This window comes from Cynara cardunculus, assembly GCF_001531365.2.
Source record: "Cynara cardunculus var. scolymus isolate 2C chromosome LG 13, CcrdV1, whole genome shotgun sequence".
Taxonomy (NCBI): Eukaryota; Viridiplantae; Streptophyta; class Magnoliopsida; order Asterales; family Asteraceae; genus Cynara; species Cynara cardunculus.
This window is the reverse complement of record NC_037540.1, coordinates 8,580,892-8,606,393: the sequence shown is the minus strand read 5'-3', so window position 1 is coordinate 8,606,393 and position 25,502 is coordinate 8,580,892. Positions and strand designations below refer to the sequence as shown.

At 33.9% G+C, this 25,502-nt stretch overlaps 2 protein-coding genes across 2 annotated transcripts; both read right to left on the bottom strand.

The window, feature by feature from the left end:
• Window positions 1-4,641: 4,641 nt before the first annotated feature.
• On the bottom strand, window positions 4,642-9,928 carry LOC112524129. The gene is made up of 5 exons (XM_025133795.1): window positions 9,801-9,928; window positions 7,468-7,592; window positions 6,535-6,605; window positions 5,477-5,563; window positions 4,642-5,266 (listed from the first exon to the last, which is right to left on the bottom strand). The coding sequence occupies exons 2-5, from the start codon at window positions 7,574-7,576 to the stop codon at window positions 4,949-4,951; spliced, it is 585 nt and encodes a 194-aa protein (XP_024989563.1). The 5' UTR covers window positions 7,577-7,592; window positions 9,801-9,928; the 3' UTR covers window positions 4,642-4,948.
• A 2,110-nt stretch (window positions 9,929-12,038) lies between these two features.
• LOC112526085 lies at window positions 12,039-19,576 on the bottom strand. The gene is made up of 5 exons (XM_025136475.1): window positions 19,436-19,576; window positions 16,219-16,331; window positions 13,727-14,622; window positions 13,206-13,475; window positions 12,039-12,961 (listed from the first exon to the last, which is right to left on the bottom strand). The coding sequence occupies exons 2-5, from the start codon at window positions 16,313-16,315 to the stop codon at window positions 12,416-12,418; spliced, it is 1,809 nt and encodes a 602-aa protein (XP_024992243.1). The 5' UTR covers window positions 16,316-16,331; window positions 19,436-19,576; the 3' UTR covers window positions 12,039-12,415.
• Between the last annotated feature and the right edge of the window lie 5,926 nt (window positions 19,577-25,502).

The following is a 25,502-nucleotide window of genomic DNA, read 5'->3' as shown; positions in this document are numbered from 1 at the left end:
TTACATCAAATGAAAATGAGAATTAGGATTTATCAGTGAAATATAAGGCAATCTTACCTGGTATATATGATTTGACTAAGTGATAAAAGTCAAGAAATCGAACAATTTTATTCATTATAAGTTGGTTATGAAACAAGGGAATGATCATAACGAAGTTCAATCATTATATAAGACTATAAGGCAAAAGAAATATCAAAATAGTACCACCATGTTGAGTTCATCGTGGTTCTTGCATAGACAATGGTTGGTGTAACGTCTTATTCAAGCTAACCCTAATAACAAGGATATGGGGATAATGATATATACTGTGAATTTCTCGATTTTTAGCTTACTTGCAAAGAAGTAACTTTTATGGATTTCATGAAGGAACGGTTTGAATGGTGTGCCCATGAGCTACATCACTGATGCACTCATACCTTCAAAGGATAATGAACATGGAGATTATGTTTCAGAGGTTTCCCCTAACCATTCTCTTACCCCATAGGCCTATACTTGAAGTTAAATTTTCGTAGTCGACTTCATGATCAAAAGGGTAGAGATCAAACTCCAGCCTACAGAGACATACGAGATCAAGTATTTATGGCAATTAATGTCCTAATCAACTACACTGTCGTACTTTTCAGGAGGATATCAAAAAGGTCAATTAAAGACCTATATTTCAAGCACATGATTGGTTTGATATGTAAATATAGGAACATGTTTTATTGCTAGTCTTAAAAAGGAGTAATAGCTTCCGGTCATAAAAAAGACATCGGGAACTACCACTGGGGTATGATGGTAGAAGTTCACTAAGATCATTACCTCAGTTGGATCAAATCAGTATATTAAAATAAGACCATTCACTACTTCTTGAAACTCGATCTCTCCACTGGATGAACCATATCCTTGGATAAGCTTCATGCCCAAGTGGTCTTCGTGATAGAAGAGACAATTGGCGATAAGTTCGGGTGAATTGCTTAAACAGTCCCAATCTGCCCCTCTAGCGGTGGGAGAACAGATATTGACTATATTTATATCGGAACAAACAGTTACAAGGCCTAACTTATATTCATGTGCTTCATATTCGTCCGCAGTTCGCTTCCAACACATTTAGAAATTCAAAAAAGAATCGATCTGATCCAAATAATAATCTTTTTCTTCTTAGACTCGTACCATAGCATGTAAATATATTGTTGATGGCATTTATTGTGAAGGTAGTGAAAGTAGAGGGGGGTGAAATGGAAAAAGTAAAAAAAAGAAAGACAAAGGTGTGCTTGCTTTTTGGGGTTTGAACCCTGATTGCTCTCTTATCCACGTAACTTACGTCATCCCCTATTATTTTAGGGATCACACCCTTTCCCCTCCACGCGCTCCTGTCCCTTCCCATTTCTACGCGCTCTTTATGACACGTGTGCAATCCTTTCTTCATCCTACCGACCCTCAAGGGTTAAAACTGAATGCTCTTTTTTTTTTATTTTTTATTTAAATGTTAAAATCAGATAAAATTATATAAAATATAAAAAATAAATCTTGATATTAATATATATATAAAAGTTGAATGCTTTTTTTATTTAATTGTTCAAAATATTTCATCTAATAACTTTTTTAATTAATTGTTTAACTAAAAACAATATTATATTTAGATTTATTATTATTTATAATTTTTAAAATAGAAAAAATGTTAAAAATTGAATTTAGTAATTTTTCTATTAAAAATATATTTTTTAGAGGGGTAAAATTGCCAACAGCCTGTAGTCTAAGATTTTATTCAATATTCTAAATGTATATAAATAATACTTATTTAATTCTAGAAAATAAATCTAAACCACCTGTATAAGAAAATAAATCACGCGTTAATATAATTTCAATATTCAAACAAATACTTATATTTTTTCAAATAAAATCCAAAAATTAAGGGGCTGGTTACCAAACGCTTACTCGGGTAAGTGAACACCAAGTCATATTACCTTACCAGATGAATATGGTAAGGACCAATAATCTTACTCGGTAAGAACGAGACAAAGACCAAAAGTCTTACTCGGTAAGTGAGGGCGACGACTTTTACCACGGTAAACGCATGAATATGGTAAAGACCAATAGTCTTGTCTGGTAAGAACGAGACAAAGACCAAGAGTCTTACCCGGTAAGTGAGAATGACGACTCTTATCACGGTAAGCGCTTACCGGGTAAATTGTTGCATACAAAACCGTTTTGGTGGACTGAAATCTTACTCGGTAAGTAAATGTTAGTGTCAAATCTATTTGTAAATATCAACCGTTCATCGAGTTTAATAAATATATGTTTTTATAAATATTTCAATTGTTTCATGATTTAAAACATTGATCATAATGTGAATGAACACTAATCTAATCATCTTTCATAAATATACAAATCATAATAAAAAACCTAACAACGCAAGTTTATATATTTTTTAAAGGTTTATACTACTCGTACCCAATTTTCACATCTATAAATCTATAACTATGTGGGGTTTTTAATTATTTAATTATATAAAAAAAATCAATATTTTGGATTTGTACTATTAAGGTTTTTATATATTGTGAAATTTACAAATAATATTATTTAATAGAATAAAGCATCAAGATATTTTATGAGTTTGATACTTTTATTTTTGGATTTTAATAAATGAAGGTACAAAATACTTTTTATTAAATTGTAGATAATATCTTACATAATCTAAAGGTTTTTTAATAATCATTAAAATCAAATGATTTACTATTTACATTTTCAATATATGATTTGACCTGATTTTGACATTAATTGTAATGCATATATGTAACGTCTCAGACCAACCGTATTAAATTTTGTCCGCTTTATTCTCGCATCTGGACTCAGGGTTTTAGAACACGTGTAAGACAACTTTTGTTCTCCTCCCCAACCAATGGAGGATCTTACGCTATGCATCACAAGTCCCAAAACCATGGGCGAGGTATCTCCTACTTGTCTTCTTAAAAATCTAACTGTATTTTCTAATCCCGTTGATTATTATTAATGAAAGTTTTTTGCTTAAACAACTTTACTTATCTTAACATAGTTATGGAATTAATTGTAGTTTTTTTATTAACCTGGATATCCAACTCACTATGCAAGCCGACTAATCCCAGGTCGACCACCTGCTTTGCAGATAGCCCGAAGTCACCGCATTTGAACCTCCGTGGCCACAAGGAGATTTTTATTCCTCCTTGTATTTGAACCTAGGACCTCCAGGTAGTTTTGATCTTTGGAGTCAAGTTCAAACCAATCAGACACCATCCTTATGGTTTAATTGTAGTTTGTTGTTAACACTTGCAGTTGTGAAGCTTGCTTGTTCCAAGTCTTTTTCGATTTACTAGGTCACAAACGTTGAGGGAATTACAACAAACACCGGATATATATCCCGGGGGGGGGGGGTGTTTGATTCACTGGTTTTATGAATTATAAAAAATCATATTTTTATTGGTTCCAAAACCCATCCCGAACATCTTGATTTGACAACTCAATATTTTGTTAAATAAACGTTTGATCACATCAAATAGAATATGGGAATTGGTAATGATATTAAGAAATGATCTGCGTTGATTAATACACCCCTAAATAGCATCATACTGTACATAAAACTGTATACTATACAGTCAAATATATCTGTAGAATGAACAAGATTTGCCCTAAAAAAAGTTATGTTTTGAAAAAAAAAAGCCATAAATGAATATTATCCACAATTATATACATTCAATTTTGCCAAATAGAAGCATGAAATCCATGGATAGTGTGTCCACCATTTTTACTTGGCATGGAAGGTTTGAATCAATTGTTATATGTTCTTTTGTACCTTGTACTTGCCCACTTTGGCATAATGTTCCTACTCCACTCTTTCCATGTGACTTTGCTACAGGAATATAATTGTAACCTATAAAATTAGGTTCATATCTTATTAAAAATTTTACAGTTTGAAAAATATTTATATTGGGTTATTGACCAACATCTTTCTAAATCAAAACGTCACACTGACTGCTACATTATAAGGAAATAAGTTGTGCCTTCTTCACCATCAAACCCTAAACCCTAAAATTTAGTTGCCTTTTCTTTTGTCATTATATTTTCCTTGAATGGAAATATATTATTTTTACTATTTAATTATGAAGGAATATGGAATCTTAAAAATGGACATATCATGGAAAGTAAATGGGGAAATCACCAGTGAAAATTCATAATTTTTTAATTAAATAGTTAAATAAATGTTCTGTTCACAAATCCAGGGTCATGTGAACTTGCTCAACTTAATTTTACGGCTATAATTTTTCTTGGGGTATGAAATGTGACTCGCTAAATTTAAGGGTGCTCCGGGATTTTTAAAAAATGCAAGAAATATTAACCAAAAAACCGAAAAGAATCCCATGAAATCGACCAAAGACTTAAGAAATTCATTAAAACAGCAGAATTCGATTAAAAGCATATTATGTTGCAGACTTTGATCCACATTAATGGTGCACGAATCGGCAAACTAAAAAAGTGTTGGTTGTATTGCTTTCTCAATTTTAATGACTTTAATCATATTATCAAACTAAAAAAATGTTGACCAGATACTTAATTGTTTGAAATATCATATGAAATAACAGAATAAACATCAAGAAATACGGAAGTAACAAAAGGGTTGCGATCAAGTGAAACCAATATGTTTTTGTGAGACTACTGAGATTACAAAATAACACTGAAACCTTCGCAACAGAACATTTTGAAGGTACTAAAAAATACAACAAATGGTCTCACGATTCCTGGTCAGTAACACAAAATAGGAACCTTACCAAAAACTTGTTATATTTTCTTACAATTTGGGCTTCAATTAAACCAACCCATAAAATAGGCAATACGTGTGACAAAGGCATAAAACAAAATCTTCATTGCAAAAACACAACTTTTCCATCAAAACTTCATTTTAGAACTTAAACCATTTAGATGCCGGCGAACTATTCTAGTGGCCTTTCCGGCGACCACCTTTCTTTCCCTGCTTCTTTTTTCCACCCTTCTTTTTGCCACCTTTACCGGACCCACGGCTGCTAGAACCACCACCCAACCCATGGCTGCTAGAATCATTACCGAACCCATGGCTGCTAGAAAAACTACGGTCCCTAGAAGAAGCACCTGGTTTCAACAAGTCTTTGACATTGAGTATCCCGTTCTTGAAGTGGCCTGCGGTTGACAACAGCACTCTGTCCTCCGGTTTACGTGAGTCCGATGCCCTTCTGCTACGGTTCCCACGCTTCCCTCCGACTTGTCCAAGTATCATATTCTAAAAAAAATTAGTTGGCAACCTCGGTTACACCATAGAAGTTGTGAACAAGAAATAACACATCAACCAAAGGGTCATTGGCCCACCATCCTAGGAGGTCAAGGGTGAGAGGTGTGTGTGAATATTTGTTGTATATAAATATTTATATAATTCAGAAAAAGGAAAAAAAGATGAAGCAACACATGAATGCTGCAAGAGAAGATCAACAACCTCTTGTAATATCTTTTGATCCCTTTCCTTCTGTTTTTTCATTGGTACTCGCGCTACACTTAGAGGCAATCTCTGATTCTTGGGAGGCTGCAACGTGAAAGAAAGCAACGGAAATTTATATTATTGTATTTAATATGATGCTCTAGAAGTGAATGAAAAACAATACGATCATAGTCATGATTGCCCATACTCGTTGATGCACAAATTTGTTCATCGTGATTTAAGTTTCAATGAACTAGACATTGTGGTTTTAGTTTCCTTACCAATGATACCATTTAAAGACGGTACTAGATGGGAAAGAGTGAGGTAGGCGGGTGAAAGAATTGTGGAGGTTAGGGTTTTAATTTGACATGGATAGTTTAGTAATACACTAAAGGGTTGTTTGGTTGGTTTTCGATTAACTCCTGTATGGATAAGGTTTTTTGTGTAGACAAATCTGTCTAATATAGTTCAAAATGTTTTTGTATGTTTTTGTTTGGGTGGGTTTTATCATAGATAGAAGGAGCTTGTTCTTACTTGGGAGGGGCAGGTTTAGAAAAAACCTTGGCTTCCTGCATAAAGTTTCCCCTAAAAACTTATTGAATAAGCTATTTTCTATATGATTAAGCCACTACCAAAGAGTCATGTATAAAAAAGCTGACAGAATAGGTTGCAAGTCCTATTAAGCTCATTAAGCTGCTAACAAACAGGCCCTAATCTTGTCTCATCTCCCTGATTTTTGTTCCACCTATTTCGGTGGACCAAAAAAATAATGCATTTTTGTCTCATTCTGTCCGGTCCCTATTCCAGTCTAATGTAAAGCCAAATGTGGGACAAAAAAGTGTTTGTTCTGTTTTGTCCCGTCATGTCCCTCATACCAAACACACCCTTTATGAAACAAATAACGACAACAATTGTGAAGGAGATTAAATCATGATGAGTGAAATGTTCGATTTAAACCACAATGATGCAACTTGTTAAAGTACCTCTCGATTTTCCCATATATGAAAAAAAAAGAAAAGTAAGATTGCTACAATAAAGAGAAACTACTCAAAAGAAGGTAAATATACAAAACTCACCTTTCCACCAAGAGAAACTACTTTCCTGTTTTCCAAAGCCTTCTTCTCTTTCCATGTCATATGAGACGGTCCTGGATGCATATGCAGATATATTCAAGAGGTCTTAGATTTGATTGTCATGGGTATTATCAATTACTTGGAGGTCATGAAATTAACAGGCAACCTAACGTTTGCCTCATCCATTTGGAGGTGGGACACTTTGCATGGATTATGTATTAAATTATATTCAAGAGGTCTTAGTTTTCTTTTTCTCACACACTTCCCACGAACCAGCGGTCGACACAGAATTAGCCGCTCCCCTCTTTGAGGTAGAGGTCAGGTTTGCATACACCCCACCCTTCCCCAAATCCCACCTTTGGGTGGGATATTTTCCAGGCTCGTTTGGTTTGGTTTTAGATTATCAGAAAGCATGAATATTGCACATCTCAGTAATCTTCACTTCACCTGTGGCCCAGAGTACATTAAAGGACTTTTTTCCTTTTTCTAGAAGACATTTTTCATACTAGAAAAATGTAAAGGCATCTTAATGTGACCACACTTTCAGGGGTTAGATGATGTTTGTAAACCTGTTAAACAAACCAATGTAGCCCCAATTTTTATACACAAACCAATGTAGCCTCAAAAACTCATACTAAGAAGTCACTACAATTTTCCTCTATCCTTGCCTCAAAAACATAGTTGCTACATATACGACGTCTGAACATTGCAGGTGTCCTTTGCATATGATATTAATTATATAATGACGCAAACTGCCGTCGTCTAAATGGGGAATTCAAATGGTGCAGCTATATGGACCTTCAACGTCAATTATAAGGGATTAATTTACATGAATATAGTGAGGCATACAGAAACACTTGCCAGCACGTCCATAGATGCAACTTGACAACTTACACAGTTCAACAATAAACAGAAGTTGTAAAAATAAATTCTTACCCATATACTCGATATCTTTCAATATCGATTTCAGTTCCATCCTCTGGGACTTCATATCCATGTATGTCGTCATTGCTTCCTCTTTGTTTCCTTGCTTTCTCTTGGCCATTATTGTTGAGTTCAATCTGGTTGACAATAAAAGAAAAGGACATATTGTGAACAAATCTATACTTAACAGAAGAGAAGTTGTAAGGATGCCTACACATGTAAAAGCACAAAACCAACTATATATATTTTGAGAATAAACTGGTTAAGAAAGTAATTTATTATCTCGTACTTTCACTTGGCGAAAAAGTTAATTTAGGGATGAGGAACAACGATTTCACATTCAGTACAGAACATAGCATACAGAATAAATTTTGTATCAAACTTTAAGCATCACCAGTGTGAACATCACTTCAACTACAGTTCTAAAGAACATAATAATGAAAATTTATGGATAAAATTAATTGGGAAATCTAAATTAAGTCTTAAACATGTCCATAAACTTTTAGTTTTGTGAATCCAACTATATCCCCCAATTACTGTCTTTCCCTCCTCCAAGACATATACTATAAATTTTTAGAAAAAAATCGATCACTAAATAAAACTAATTAACAAGTATAACAGATGCATTATTATCTCTGCAAAATTCACATCTAAAACCCGAAATAACTTTGCTCTCATAAACTGCTCGATTCGCCATCAACAACGATAAAAATCTGAGTCAAATTTGGATAGAAAGACTAAATAGAAAAGATCAATTCAGATTTGAGATATATCAAGCATTAAAAAAACACCCGGAAATCATGAATAGTCAGAAGGGAAAAAAGGAGTGAGAGGGAACGAACCAGACTACGTAAAACCAGTTGTGACTCTCGTATATTACACAAACTAAAATCTAATACTGAAACCACAACTTAAGAATTAAGAACAAAATCAGTTAAATTTCAATCCCAACCTTGGTCAATTGCCTGATTCAAAAATTAAAAGCTTAAGATAAAGGCTGAAGTCTGAACCAGAGACTTGAAAAAGCGGTGGTCGTGAGCGGTGAGCGGAGTGCAGAGGTTGTGAATGGAGCAGCCGTCTGCTGTTCTGAATTTGTGAACTGGCTAGAGAAGGATTGAGGTTGAGAGATCCCAGCCCAACTAAACAAGCCTTATTAATATGATTTGCAGAACTTGCAGTAACTGTTTCTGCCAGTAATTTACTCAGTCGTTTACTCAAACGCTTACAGGTAAGAGTCTAAAGGGCTCTTTGGTTGATTTATATTAAGTCCTGCATGGATAAAGTTGTCTGTGTGGATTAATCTGTCTGTAACTCCGTATAGATTGGGAAAGTTTTAGTTTGTGAGGGTTTTTCATAGATGGAAGGAACGTGTTTTTATGTGGAAGGGACAGGTTTCGAAAAAACTTGACTTTCTGCATATAACTCCCCCTCGGAGCTTACTGAATAAACCACTTTCTATATCATTGTCACTAGCAAACATTCATGTATAGCTGACCGAATAGCTGTGAATCTCATTAAGCTTATTAAGCTTCTAATAAACAGGTCCTAACACTCAAACTTAACTTATCAAGTAAGATTGTAGTCCATAAAAATGGTATTATATGCAACAATTTACCGGGTAAGAGTTGTCATTCTCATTTACAAGATAAGACTCTCCATCCTTATCATCGCTCTTACTGGGTAAGATTAGTCCTTGCCATGTTCATCTTTTAAGGTAAATGACTCTCGTTCCTTTCCTTACTTCTTATCGTGTAAGATTCTTTATCCTTGTTATGTTACTTGGTAAGGTAAGTAACCCGATAAATGCTTACCCAATAGGCACCGGCGGACCCAAGATTTTTTGCCTAGCAAGTGCACCTTTAAATTGGATCAAATGCCCGCAAAGCCGCTTGATGTGTTTTTAGCCGAATTCCGCCTTTGGGGGATTTTTTTTAGCTTTTTGATTGATTTCGAGGTATTTTTAAAAGTTTTTCGGTTGATTTGAGGGACATTTGTTTTTTTTGTTGATTTATGGGAAACTTTCGGTCAAAGACTAATATAAAAACTCAAGACAAACAAATGAATCATGTAAACAAATTAAAGAAATCATGTAAATATAATTGTCTAACATTATAACTGATCAACTACGGGCAAAGACTAATAATATCAACCTTTAGGGCAAATGATTAATATCAAATTTAGGGCAAACAAATAAATCATTATAATCTAATCAATATAATCATGTAGACATAACTCTAACTGTAGAACATTATAAATTTATAACTAATCATTAATCAATTTATGGAAATGACTAATATCAAATTTAGGGTAAAATTTTAAATTTGAGTTAGGTTTTGATAGAAAACCTGAATGAGAGATTGAAAGGGTGATTGAGTGAGTGTGAGACAGTGAGAGCCTGAGAGAGTGACTAGCCGGAGAAGGTGACCGGCGTCCGTGCGAGCTGGTGGAGTGCCGATTGCAAAGACAACAGCCGAACAGAGGCAGAAGCTTGAGGCGGCTTCTGTGTTTTAAACTGTCCAAGGGAAGGAAATTGAAACATTTTTCAGGAAGTTACACTTTTAACCCTCTGATTTTTCAAATATCTCAAAACACCTCCAAACTTTAACGGATGCACCTTTTATGTTGTTGTTTACTTTTCTATCAAGATTATTCCAACTAATTCTAACTTTTTGTTGTTGTTGTTGTGTTTCACCCGTTTGTTCCATATCTATAACGAACATTCGAGCTATTAAACAAGGAAAAGACACGATAACATTCTAATACAAATAACTAAAAACATGTTCTATATAGATTCTGCTAATAATAGACACCAACAATATATACGAATAACAATGGACTAGTAGATTAAAACAGAAGCAAACATAAGCAATGGAGAAGTAGAGAAGCAAACAGAAGCTGTATAATATGACATCTGGTCAATCAAGAAGCTCCTATTGAGCTTTTTTTCTATCAGAAATATAAATAATTATGAAGCACGATATCTTTTCTTACAAACCACTAAGAATTTTCACACAATAACATGTTGTGGGATATCAAAATTTCAACTCCATATCTGCTGCTGATATCTTGAAAACTGATTCCAAATGATCGAGGTGTCAATGGTGAACACAAAGAATCCAAATTGGAACTATTTGGTTTTGACTCTCTTCTTAACATTCCTGGTCTCAAGAGATAAATATTGCTTCTTCTTTTGTTGTTTTTTTTTTTTGGTATGAACAAGAACAAGCCTTTTATTCCAAACTAAATTGGGGGAGGCCAAACATGGAATCCACAAGAAGATGTAATTGTTGACACCAATAAATTTATGTACATGTCAGCCCACTAGGGTTCTCGACATGAATCACATTCTTTTGCATTTGCGCTCTACCATGTAATGACAACCCCTTGGTTTGTTCTCCATGATAGTTTCTTCCCCATTCTGTTTGTTGTTTTTATTGAACTTGCACTCTCTTGGTTGTTTGCACACTCTTTTCAAAATCTCTAAAACATTCATTTATTTGACAAATACAATGGAGAAGCAAAACAAATACAATAAAGAAGCAAAACCAAAAGGAAACAAAAAAGATCAGGGGGAACAAACCTCTTGGTAGTCTTTTTTTTTTTTTTTTTGCTTAATTAAAGTAAACACACTTTGGACTATAAGCAGCTACGGCTGGCCCTTGTTAGGTTGACCGGGGAATAAAACCAGTTTAACAGGTCGGATTAGAGGTTACGAAAGCCCATTTTTTATATATTTATTTTTTTATCTTTTTCTTTATTATATATAAATAATAAGTATAATAATTACTATGAAGTCTCAGGTTCAAATCAAAGAAGGAATACAAATCTTTTTGTGTTCACGGAGGTTCAATTGCGGTGACTTCGGACTATCTGCAAAGCAGTTGGTCATTCTAGGATTAATCGGCTCGCATAAAGGGTTGGATATCCAGGTTAAAAAAATAAAAATAAATAAGTATAATAATTAAATAATAAAAAATATAAATAAAATAAAACGTGATATATGCTCCAATCAAATAAGTTCTCATTTATGTGGTTATAAATAAATAATTAAAAAAAACTTCGAAAACTCGTACAAATGTTTAAAAATCCTAAAATCTGATAAGAGTTGAGCGGTTTATTTGGTGGTATCTCGGTTCACATCATCTGATGTAGCTCCACATTATAGATTCAAAAATCTTCGATTCAGTTACGTCGAATTCATGACTTCACCGAGTTTGCATCGTGTTCTTTTTCCATTAAACACAATCGTCAAAACAAGATGTTTCTAAATCAAGGCTTTTCGTTTATACTCCTCAATTAGTTTGATAACGTGATTTTTGGGTGGCTTGAGAACCGAAAAAACCATTAGATGCCATTTTTCTGATTTCAAATATCTTGAAAACCAAAAACGAAGCCGTACATAACAACATTAAGCTTAATGAGATTGAGGAAGATGAAAAAGAGGTGGTTAAAACCCCATCTAAACCTTTTTCCATTTACAAAAGAAACAAAGGGTAAAAACTTAACTTTGACAGACAAATTAATTAATGAAAAAAGCAGAAGTCCAGAAAACGGGCAGAAAATGGCGAAAAACCCAGTAACGATTACCCAAATTAGGCATCGACACTTGATACAATGAAATTAACTTAAAAAACTTGATCGGTTACGAAGAGCCTGGTTGTGGTTAATTGGGTGGGGCGACCAGTTACTTAACTAGGCCCGATCAGTTGTGCCTTAACCGGACCCTGCTACACAATCCAAGCCGGTATGCCCATCTCTATTCACATGTGAATATGACCTACTATTCACAAACTACTTACAGTAATTAGCAATAACTATATTTACGTGTGAATTCAACAATCAACATTCACACAAACTAGTTCATAAAGCATCCATGTTCATGTATGGTGTGATTAATGTCTATCAGCCTCGTTCTATCTTCCCCTAACGCGCTTATTTATCTTTGTTCTCAACGACCTAATCAGTTGGTTTTTTCTTCATAACACGAACTAAGTGGTTCGACACTTATTGCAGCTTCATGAACAGACTTTCCTTCAGATAAAAGCAACTCAAATGAAGACTCATTCACCAACTCCTGAGTTAAACCAATGTCGTAATTTGGTAGAACTGAATTATCAATTCTACAATTTTTCTCGACGCTCTCACCAGCTCCATCAATCACACTGTGAGTCTCCATGTTGATCCAAAATTGCGGCTTTGTTTCTTCATTATCTTCTCTCTCATCCCCCTCATCTCCCTCATCTCCCTCATCTACGTGAGCATCAACAACTTCTTCGATACATTTTGGTGCAGAATCAAGATTCTCCGGCACCATTGTTGCTTGATCTCTGTGTGTAAACCCGTTCACATCTGACTTTCCCCCAAACAAAGCTTCTAATTTCGTTTCCCATTCTTTAAGCTTAGACATTCCTGGATATTTTGTCATAGCCTCACGTAATGTTGATTCCATTTTCGTCTTCTCCGCCATTAAGCATGAGAATCTTTCATCAATTTTCAACAAATAACCCTACAATTTATTGTTCACAAGATATCATGTAAGACAAAGTTCTATAAATACATTATGAAAGGTGTCAAAGTTAGAGCCATTATGGTTCATAATGCGTAATCTGTTAACATGGGGGTTATTCACATGTGAATATATATCATTTATACTTCAAATTCCTATACTTGAATGTGAATATTCACTCATATTGATGATATATATTAGAGTATGCTACTAGTACAATGCAACTTCTTGTTAAGGAGATTACCTCAATCTCAGTTGGTGATGAAGGATCACAACATTCATCATCCTTCTTCTCACTTCTTTCACTAACCGCGCCCCATTCAATTGCAAGAATTCCTTCATCGTCAGTTCGTGTCAATTCAAAAGGATCTTCGAAGTCCCCCAACCCAAACCCCCCTGTATCGATCTCTGCAAATTCTCTTTGCCTCATAAGCTCCATACTCCAACATTTTATTGCTGGTCGTTGGCGAACAACTGTCACCTTTTTGCATTTTGTGGCGTCAAGATACAACAACTGCATTTGAGGTATCGAAAACATATGATTACAGAGAATCCACACATAAACAATATGATTAACAAACAAAACATGTAGATAAGTTGTAGTCACATGTGAATACGTGAATAATGTCCACTCACATATAAAATTTTAATTATATCATTATTCATATGCAAAGATATCATTAGAACTACGGGAACATACCATTCCAATAACATACACAACATCACATTATGCATGATTTTTAATTTTTGAACAAGGACATGTACCGTTAGAAATGTTAGAGGACCAGTGTAGAAGCTTATGTCAGCATCTCTTTTCCACCCCAATTTGCTCACCTTCAAGCAGTCCCATATATAGCTGCACCAGTCTAAATCGTGGATTACTGTGTCTTCACGGATGTATGACAGAATATTCAGGTTGCAAATACCCATCTTCATGCCTTCTGCCATTGTGTTGGAGATCAAGATGAGGAAATTAAGCTTGAAATTCAACCCTGCGTCTTCTGAAACAATTATTTCCCTCATTACATCAGCAGGACGGATGAGAGTCTTGCCATATTGTTTCTTCCATTCCTTCAATATGGTATCATCAGTTTCGGTACCCTGTAACGAATGTAATTCGACTCCTCCATTTGGTACCCCAAGCATATCATGGATTAAATCTTTTGTAATCTTAATAGAGCCATTTTCCAGCCTTATTTCCATTTTCTTTTCATCAAACCTATCCACAACATAAAATCCTAGTTTAGAAGGGATTCCATCTACTTTCATATCAAGTATTTTCCCAAATCCCATTTCCTCCACACATTGCCTCTGGGATGTTGACAAGGAATGAATGGCAAGGAACAATGTCTTTGGTGATGTTCTTGTTCGAAGACCATTGTATTTCCGGCGGCTTCGTGGTCTTTCATTATTTTCTACTATAAGATTCAATTGTTCAACTTTATGTGATGGCTTCACCTTCCCGATCCTTTTGGGGTTCTTTATACATGGTGTTTCAAAGCCTGAATCGGAAGAAGTCTTTTTTCTCTTTGGACCTCCGTTTCGTGAATCAACAGAAACTCCTGTGGACTTTTCCTTCCTCGCCATTTTTGCATCATTTCTCAAATCCTTCCCTTTGTATTTGCGTTTCTTCTCACTATTCTTGTCTCCGGATAGTTCACCTATAAAAATATTTCATTGCATTAGATAAAATCCAACACCTGAATTGTATCACTACTTCATACGTGAATATGTCCTGTTATTTACACAAACTTTCCAACATGTATATAAATGAACCATATTTATCTATTTGCATGTGAATATCAATATACACTAACGTACATTTTTTCCTGAATTTTTATGGAGTTGTTCCCAGGCATACTAAAAAAGGTTATTATACACCCCAACCCCGTCCCTGTGAATATGTCATATTATTCTCATAAACTATCAACTGTATTAGGAATCACCATAATCGCATGTGAATTCAACATTCAACATTTACACTTACGAAAGCAATCTCTTTGAAATTTAATCTGACTGCAAATCTAGACAAAGACACAAAGTGGCATCATATGAATCATCCCGACAATATATACCAATTTGGTTTAGTTTTTAGCAGGTTTCAATCAATTCAGAACAAAACAGAAACGCAAACTGGTTTTTCAAGAATGGCAAGTCCAATTCAGTTTCACTAATTTCAACGGTCGACGCAGTTCTAGCACATCTCGATAATCCTCACTTTACCTGCTCCTGGAATACATTAAAGAAGGAACATTTCTTCTAGAAGACATAAACAATGTTAGAACTTCTTGTTTCAGCATGATACAACCTGTTTTGGGGAGGTTGCACTCATGGTATGAGGTAACGATGTTCCTCATGAAAGCAAAGACCATGTTCATTCCTGAGGGGTCAAGCCTCTATAGTGAGCTAAAATGCTCCTATGCCGCAAGCCCTCATTGAGTCAAGTGATTGTTAACAGTAAGATATTAGGTCGCAATTGATCATGTTGACGTTCAAATTCATGAAAACCCTTGATACATGGAAGCTAAGAGGCTAAGGGCTCACTCTAATAGTGATGCCTATCCTAGTTTATTGCAAGCTAAAAAAGGTTAATGTGTTAGGTTAATCATGCATATGAATAGATAGAATAATAGATGCTAGTCTCCTAGGTCTGAGTTTTTGCTGTGATGTGTCAAGCATGGTCCCATGGGAACTGTTACTGGTGGAATTCATATGAGAGTTCAGTCTTTCAATTGGCAATAGGTGTAGACGATTTTGGTGCAGCTAAGGGCTAATTTGCAACTCCATATAATCAGATGGTAATGACTAAAGTTGAGGTGGCATGTGACATGGGTCTAAGATCTTTATCAACTATGTTAACGGGGAACTGAACACCATGCATGATCACCTAGTCAAAGTCATAACTTTTTTTGGCGGCATGCCCTGAAATAACAATCTATCAAGCGACAATGAGGAGACTACAATTTTCTTCTATCTTTGCATCAAAATTATAGTTGCAAATATAAGGCGCCTGAACATTATTGGTCTCCTTTGTAGCATATGATATTAATTGATGTAAATGACAGCAAATTGCAATCGGTTATATGGAAAACCAACTGGTGGAACTATAGATCTTCAATGTCATTATAAGGGATTATTTGACATGCATACATAGTAAAGCTAAAGCAAAAAGAAACGCCTGCCAGGACGTCTATACATGCAAGTTGACAACATACGCAAATCACCAATATAAACTCATGTTGTAAGAAGATACTTACCCATATATTCGATACCATTTATCACCAATTTCAGTTCCATCCTCTGCGACTTCATGTCTGTTGCTTTCTCTTTGTTTCCTTGCTTTCTCTTCACCATTCTTGTTGAGTTCAGTCTGGTTGACGATAAAAGAGAAAAGGTATTGACATGCTTTTGTCAACAAACTTTAGAAATGAGATTTTGTTGAGGATTAGACATGTAAAGGAAACACCAATCACAAGCTTTTTGAGAAGAAAACTGGTTAACAAAGTAACATATTGTCTCATATTTTCACTTGGCTAAGAAGTTATTTGGGAATGAGGAACAACAATTTGACATTTGATATAGAAGATAACATATAGATAAATTTAATATCAAACTTCAAGCATCACTGGAGCGAGCATCACTTCGAAGAGGGTTTTAAATAGAAGAGTAATGAAATTAATACGAGAAAGCAATTGAGAAGTCTAGATTAGGGCTTCAAAATGTGCATAACCATTTAGTTATGTGAATCCAACTATATCCCCCAATTACTTGATTTCCCTCCTCCAAGATATATACTACAAATTTTGAAGGAAATAATTGTAAGTACTAAATAAAGCTCATTAACAAGTATAAAAGATAAATTATTCTCAGTGCAAAATTCACATCAAATTCCAAAACAATGTTGATCTCATAGACTACTCCTTTGACATCAACCACGGGCGGACCTGCTTAGGGACATACGGTGGCACGGGCCACTGCTTAGTGGTTCAGTCATAGTGGGAAAGAATTTATGTTCATGAAGGGTGCCACCGTATGGTTGCCTTGAGTGTCCCTATATCTTTTAAAACTAAAAGTATGACGTAGAGGCAGTTGGGTTAGTTTTTGGCATTTTATTGAAGTGTTCCTTCCGAGAGACCTTGGGTTCAAATCTCGCTCTTACCAAGATTTCCATCTTTTAGCTTTTAATATAGAGTTTTTTTATAGCTTTTGTTATTCTAAAAATAATTGGTCACAAGGAATCGAACCCATGACCTTTCTTTGGAATTACGAGCAAATAACCAACTATGCTATATAAGAGTTTGTTAAAATTTTCTTTATCCTTCATCCTTAAGGTAAAATGGTGCCACCGTTTAAAAAAAATTCTGGTTCCGCCTCAGACATCAACAACAAAAATTTGACTCTGAATCCGATAGAAAGCCTAACAAGAAAATATCAAATCAAATTTGGGATATATTAAGCAACAAACATTAAAAAAGAAGTACCAAGAAAAAAAACTCTCCATTCTTCGATGTTAGATGAGGAGAAACAGAGAGCGGAGAGTGGAAGGATGGCCAGAGGAGAAATGAACCAGACTAGGTAAAACCTGTCAATTGGCAGAGTCCTACGACTATTTTGGCTGGTGGTCTCAAGCAAAGAATAAAGAATGCTGAGAGCCTGAGACCAATATCTTAAATCAGCTATAAATATGAGATCAAAAAGATATTTATAGCCAACCACAAATAGTATGGCATGAATGGGCTATTGGGTTTAATTACAAAAGCATGCGTATACTTATGCAGATGTGATATTATGTTGCAACAACAGTGGAATAAAAAGTAATCTAATGACCCTTCATGGGTAGAACATAATTTCTGTGTGAATAATCGGAAAAATAATCATCAAGTGTTCAAAAGAAAGTAACTTCCATAGCACACATTTGCGCAATTTTCTCAAACCTAAACCAATTTCTATTTACATTACCAAAAACTCTTTTCTAAGCCCTAACAATCAACTATATGATATCATCAACTTTCTTTAATATTCAATTACACAGAACAATATCCAATTTGGCATCATATATTGTAATAAGTGAATCACAGATCAAGAGATGGAGAGGAAGCCGTACCAGCAGGGCCGGCCCTGAGATTTTTGGTGTCCACGGCGAAAAGTCCAAATGATGCCCAATAAAAAACATCCAAGTGTGGTAATTTACAATTGTCAAGCTTTTTCCTTCATAGACCGAGAGACACATTAGTATTTTTCAGTCACTTAAGGTATTTGCCTATGAAATTAGCTATTGCATGACTCCGTTAGTCCATCATGTGTTTCATATAATAATATTTAGGGTCTTGACCAATGATAATCATGAGTTTCATACGTAAAATTGCAAAGTTAAAGGAGACTAGTCAAGTGAATTAGCTACTGCACATTCAAGTTAGGGCAAATCATCACTTAACTACTGCACATTTATAGGTTTGTTCAACTATATTATAGCTGCTAAAATAGTGTTAATATACATCAAAATCTAATGGGATTAGAACAAAAAGCGGTGGATGATAACTTGAATATTAATCACAGAATGAAGAACTAAAACTCCAGAGATAGGCTTGATTGATTCGATGAACAACTAGATCAATTAATAACAATAGTATTCATTTAACTTTAAACAAACATAAAAAGTATAGAACTTATGCCATGAACAGCAAAACTTCAGTTGAAACCCATGAACATAAAAATTTACTTGTGCAGTTGAAGAGTCAATCTAAGAGAAATCAACAATGCAAGCTTCTAATAGTTTCTGTAGCAAATTACTTTCCTCTACCTCTTTTCCCGTACCTAAGCTGGGATTAAAGAAATAAGGAATATCAATCTTACTACCAGGGTACAGATAAGTTTGATGACATACACAAAAACTTACCATGAAATGCATAATACCTATTGTCGACAAGAAACAAGTTTTTATGGTTTTGGCTCTTGGTAAGTAATGATCAAAGTTTTAACATTTGGGTAAACCTAAACTAAACAAGATAAGTTAAATGACCCTAACCTAAACTAAACAAGATAAGTTAAATGACCCTAACCTAAACTAAACAATTAAACAAAATAACCCTAATCTAAACAAAAGATCAAATCTTCAAATAACAATCTAAATCATCAGATTTTGAGCGGTCGAGAGTCGAGAGAGCGAGAGGCGACTGCCAAAGAACAAGAGGTTTATAGTCTTATAAACATCTTTAGGTCAACCAGTCAACCACCCAACAATTAACAAATGGTAGATTGGCAGCAAAAGGCATGGATTTCAATTAGGATTTAGGCATACATGATACATTAACATTATACATACAGACATACGGTGAATCAGTGATACAGTAACAGTACTAGAAACACAAATGACAAACCACAGAGGACCAATTTCACAGCTTCATACTTAGGTTTTGCAATCAAACAAGAATTAGAAACATAAGAAATGAAATAAGTAAAGTAAATAACCCTAACCTCACAAGCCACAAGATGCGAGAGCGAGAGCGAGAGGCCAAGAGCCGGTCGATAGTCGTGACTCGAGAGAGGCAGAGAGCGAGAGCCGATTGAGTCAAGGCCGGACGCGATTTCGATTCGTCAATTGTGAATTGGTTTCTGTTCGTGAGGGAGAAGACCAGATCGAGAGATGGATTCAGCGGCGAATGGATGGAGTCGATGAGGGATTTGCAGGGTTATTTTGTCTTTTTCTACAATATGAATTCCGTGACATGTGTGATGGAATCACTAAATCCAGCAACCTATGGAATTCAATTCCGATCAAATCCCATCGTTTCAATTCCTCCCAATTCTGAACATATATGTTACCATTTAATAATCTTTGTAAATTTGATTCAATTCTTATTAGGGCCGTAAACGAACCGAACGTTCAGTGAATTATTCGTAAACCGTTCGGCAAGAAGTTCGTTTATGTTCGTTTATTTAATAAATGAACGAACATGAACAATTTTTTTTGTTCGTTTAGTTAAACGAACGAACATGAACAAGAGTCTTGTTCGTTCATTTATGTTCGTGAACGTTCGTTCATTTATTGTTCGTTTACGTTCATTTATATATTAAATTTAATATATAATATTTTATTTATTTACTTTGAATTCAAATAATATTTATTTATGTTCGTTTAGCCCATTCGTTTATGTTCGTTCGTTTAGCATGTTAATGAACGAACATGAACACACCTTATTTCTAAACGAACGAACACGAACACAAAGATTTTCGTTCGTTTACCGTTCGTGTTCGTTCGTTTGTTCGGTTAAGTTAAACGAACGAACATGAACAAGCCTTTATGTTCGTTCGGTTCGTTTACAACCCTAATTCTGATAACATAGAAATTCAAAGCCAACCAAAAACTTATTTATAATCCAAAAAAAATTATTATTTTAATAAATTTTACATCAATATTAAACAAACTACAAACTCTGTGTTATTTTCTATTTTATGAAACAAACTTTCAAAAATCTATGTTTTCTGAAGCCTAAATTATTTCCATGTCGTCTTTTATAAAAAAATGACATTAAACACAAATCTTCCTTTTAACATTATTAGAAAACAACAAAAACTCCCCCACAACTTCTTCGGTTTCCCTGCCTTCTATGCCTCCGTACAACCGACAACCTCCTCCCCCCTCTCCACCTCTGTTCGTCTCTACTTCCCTTTTTGTCCATTTATTTCACCTCGTGATGATTGAGAAGTTTGTGCCCTGTAACGACTTATTACTCACGACTTAGAAGTGAGGGATTTGAACTAGCGACCCTTTTCTTATTCGAACTGACGATTGAGGACTCCATACGCTTTTTTCTTATTCGAATGAGTCGAGTCGAACATTGGTGTTATAGAGCTCGACTTGTTAAGTTAAGCGGATTTTATTTTATGTTCGAAATCGACTCGAACTCGAGAATTATTAAGCTCGAGCTCGAGAGAAACCAGCTCGGGCTCAAAGAGCTCGTTAAAAGCTTGACTCGTTTACATGACACTTCTAGGATGGTTGTCAAGAACCATACACAATCCATCAAGTAGCTCGACATATTTGCTTGTCAATAATTGCCAATAAAATATGTCGCTCTAGTTGATGGATGGTGTATGACAACAATTGCACTTGACGGATAGGTTATAGAATGTTTTTAAGCGTTACAAAAAGTTTTTTAGCATGTTTTTAAAATAAAGTGTCGTATTAACTATTTTATATGATACTTTATTTAAAAAAACGTCCTAAAAAACTTGTTAATTAAAATACTCAAAAAAACATCCTATAAACTTATTGTAATACTTTTCGATGGAACACTTTATCGTGTTTTATAAACATACATTCTATAGAGTATTCTATTAGGACGCTTACACATTTTAGCCACGACCAAACACATAGTCCTACATGCAACAAAACAGAAACAAGAGAGCCACGACCGGTAGCTAGTCCAATGTTGAAGCAAATAGAAATTAAGAAGGATCCTTCATATATGCTTTGCTTAGCAGCTAAAATTGAAGTGATCTGCATTCGTAAAGAAACTACTATAGTGGTCTTGCAGGTTTGAGGGTCTATTTCTGAAACACACCTGCAATATCTAACTGGTAACATGATTCAAGTGCAACTGTTGCTCCAGGCACCCCAGCCCCCACTGCAGTCTTGTCCAGATGGTGGTGGACGCACCGGACGACGCGGAGGCGGTGGTTGTGCTTGAACAATTTTCAGTGAAGAAGAAATGAGAGCAAGTGCAAAGAGAATAGCAAAGAAGAAAGCAATAACACCTTTCATTTTCATATTCACAAATTGTTTGAATTGTAATTATGATTTGTTTCATCAATACATATGTACGTACATGTATATATATAGGGGTGAAATTTAGATAAGAGAACATATATATATATATATATATCAAATTAAAAAGAATAAAATTATCGTTTGTAAAATATGGTTCACTCCGTTAAGTACGGTCATCGAATCTAATCGATTTGAGTAAGTTTTTCGGTTTTTTTTTTCGAGGTAAGATTCTCGTTTTCTGTGATACTCATCGCGTAAGATAGTAGTGATCTTAAACGCTTGGTCACTGGTGCAAATGCATGATTTATTTATCCTATAATGATCATAAGGGGACGTTTAGTTTGATGGAATGATTTTGAGGAATTTTTATTTCATAGAAAGATTTGGAATTGGAAGGATTTGAAATCTTTGATGTGTTTCTTTTGATGGATTTGAAATAGAATGAAATTCCATATTTTATAAATAATTTATAAAATAAATTATCAATAATTACAAAAAATAATTAAATCACTTTTCTATTAATGAATTATTAGAAAACAATTATTTTAAATATATTTTAAAATATTATTATGTAGAAATCCTATAAAATTCCAACCACTAAAATCCTATATAAATATTTTATTTTCCTGAAAGTTACGTTTATCATGTAAATTACTCAAAAATTGGGTAGGTTTTGAATAACGCATTTTGAAAACTTCGCCATTAAAGAAGTCAAAACCGAACAATCAAAGTCTTTATATGAGGTGGTTTGGCTGGGGACACTGGTTTAGACATGAGAATGGGACGAGGATGGGGCGGGACCTCAATCTCCGTCCCCGTCCCCTTATCTCTATTTCCGTCTCCGTCCTCATCTCTGTTGGAGAATATAATTACATCCTTATCCCCATCCCCAATGGGGAACGGGGAAATGCATATTTTTTTCCCCGTTTATGTAAGCTATTTTAAATTAAATATGTGAGATATCATATATGTTTAAATTTCAAACATTTTTAATAAACCTAAAACCAAAAAACAATTAATAAAAAAAACTTAAATTCACATGTACCAAAAGATATTGAGTAATATAAAACATATCGAGTAATATACAAAACTTATCGAGTAATTGTATTTTGACTTGACATCCAAAAAATTACATATTAACATCCAAAAAATAACAAATTTTAGATTATAAACCTAGTTAGGAAATATGAAATTATGAATTAACGCTTTAGTTGAAATAAATAGTATATATATGTGTGTATATATATATATATATATATATAATTTATTAATTAATATATATAACGGGTACGAGGCGGGGCAAGAAGTACCATATCCATCCTCGTCCCCATCCCCGATTTAGCGAAGAATCCCCATCCCCGACCGGAACGGATGGACCGGGTTCCCAACGGGTCGGGACCCATTCCCATGCCTAACTGGGTTGCTCTCTTGGTCAAAACTAATATATAAGGATGGTATCTGACCACAAAACGAGTCATTAATTTGTGAGAATCTCTCTTAAGAAATATATATAATTAGTGCGAAAATTGATTATAAAACGGATCTTGATTTCGATTTGCTAATTTGAGCAATCAATTTTTTGCTTTTAGTAGATGTTCTCTTCTGACTTTTAGTTCCGTATAGTATTTGGTTGGTTTTTTCTTTTCGTAATTGTGGATGTCCGAACCAACTTATGTGCACATCGACTAATATATCTTAGGGGGTCTTGAAGTTAACGGCTAGACAAATCCTCCAATACCCCGTGAGTGGACTTGCTCAGTGACATCTAAGGAGCAAACCCAAAGTCTTATCAGTTGAACTATGGTCGTTTGCTTGTCTTACTGTTTGTGGTCTTTCCATATGATGTCTTCCCAATCCATTTTAACATAAAAAACATATAATTAAAAGTCGGTGTTAGTCAGTTGGTTTGTACATACCAGTTAGAGATTAATAATAATACACCCTATGATTTGCATGTAACCAAAAAAGAAAAATAAAAGAGGATCGATAGATTGATCATGCATGACGATGTTAATATATAGCCTACGTGCACACGAAATAACGAAGGTGGGGATCATTCCGAATCTAACCCGACATTTGCATTTGAAGGTACACGGACAAGCATGATTTATAAAAATTGGTTTGGATGAAAAAATTTCATATTCGGAAAAACCGATGTTTTAATAGTTGTTGCTCCACCTATGTGGTATATGCTTTCAACCGAAAATTCTCAAAAAATCAGAACTCTTAAAAGCATTAGTGATTTGTACTTAATGTTTCATAAATTTTCGTGTTTATGTGTACATATACACACTTACGTGAAAAATTGGTATGTGTCTGTTTCCTGATTGAATATTCGGTGTGTTTATCATGTGATATTTTAACGTTTTCATTTGAATGTTTGATTTTTGTTGTGAATATTTGATGTTTTGTTATAAAGGTTTGACGATATCAAATCATCCAACACCTTTAAAGTGATCTCATGGGTCTCAAAAAACTGTGTAGCCTCTTATCTATACTATATCATAAAACATTTGACAAAAACTCTTAAAAACAATTTTTATGCATGAAGTACTGTTTATTGATACATATTACTTAAAATTGAAGATTACAAGTAAACGGTGCGTAAATACAACTTACTAAAGCTTCATGTTTTAATTTGTGTAACTAACTGTAGATAAACATAATCAAACAGATGATAAACATTTCATTTTAAATATAATTAGGATAAACAATGAGTTCTAACAAAATATTTAATTATTATCTATACTATATTATAGAACATTTGACAAAAACTCTCAAAAACCATTTTGTATGCATGAAGTACTGTATATTGATGCATATTACTTAAAATTCAAAATTACAAGTAAATTATGCATAAATACAACTTATTAAAGTTCTATGTTTGAATTCGTGTAACTAACTGCAGATAAAAATAATCAAATAGAGTATAAACATCTCATTTTAAAATATAAAAATCTAAATTATAATTAGGATAATTATCGAGTTCTAACAATATAATTAATTATTATCTTTATAAGAAAGTTATATTATTAAACCAAATATAAAAACATCATCATTTTTTCAAAAATTACATAAGACCATACTATAACATCGACTGAGATAAATAATGAAATGAAACATTAAAATCGAGATGTATCTCGTTGCATTGCACAAGTACCCTTCTAGTGATGTCAAATATATACATACATACATATTTATTCGATCTCTTTATAAAATCAATACTTATTACTAATAAAGAATCGTTCATATTCTCAAAATGAGGTTTACAAATTTTACTTTAAACAACAAACTTAACCGATTATTATCGTTAAGAAAATTATAAATATTTATTTGATCTCTATATAAAAGGGTTGTATAAAAAAAACTAGTTATGTACTCATGTGATATATATCAATGATGAATTTCTACTGAAATATACATTAGACAATTATACAATTTATTTGATCCCTATATAAAATTGGTTGCACAATGCGACTATAAAAAAGAGTCCATAGAAAAAATTCACAATATTAATATATATACATACAACTGAACTTTAATATGATTGTTGAATTTCTACTAAAATATACATTAGACAATTACACTATCACGTAAATTTTTCATATGCACATATTTTCAATTTATTCACATATCTATATAACTAATTCATATATATGTTCAGTAACTATGAACATATATATGTAAATTGAGAAAATTAATTGAATGTGATATACATAAGAAGTATATATAAGTTGTATTAAATGGTTGATGATGAAAACAAAATTATGA

Bases quoted from the DNA above. Each gene is read 5' to 3' on its own strand.
- LOC112526085 (XM_025136475.1), bottom strand. From the start codon at position 16,315: ATGGTGAAGAGAAAGCAAGGAAACAAAGAGAAAGCAACAGACATGAAG. The intron at 13,476-13,726 runs GTACATGTCCTT...CCTCAAATGCAG, and splicing joins GTCCTCTAACATTTCTAACG to TTGTTGTATCTTGACGCCAC. The intron at 12,962-13,205 runs GTAATCTCCTTA...AATAAATTGTAG, and splicing joins CATCACCAACTGAGATTGAG to GGTTATTTGTTGAAAATTGA.
- LOC112524129 (XM_025133795.1), bottom strand. From the start codon at position 7,576: ATGGCCAAGAGAAAGCAAGGAAACAAAGAGGAAGCAATGACGACATAC. The intron at 5,564-6,534 runs GTGAGTTTTGTA...TTCACGTTGCAG, and splicing joins TAGTTTCTCTTGGTGGAAAG to CCTCCCAAGAATCAGAGATT. The intron at 5,267-5,476 runs GTTGTTGATCTT...AATTTTTTTTAG, and splicing joins ATCAAAAGATATTACAAGAG to AATATGATACTTGGACAAGT.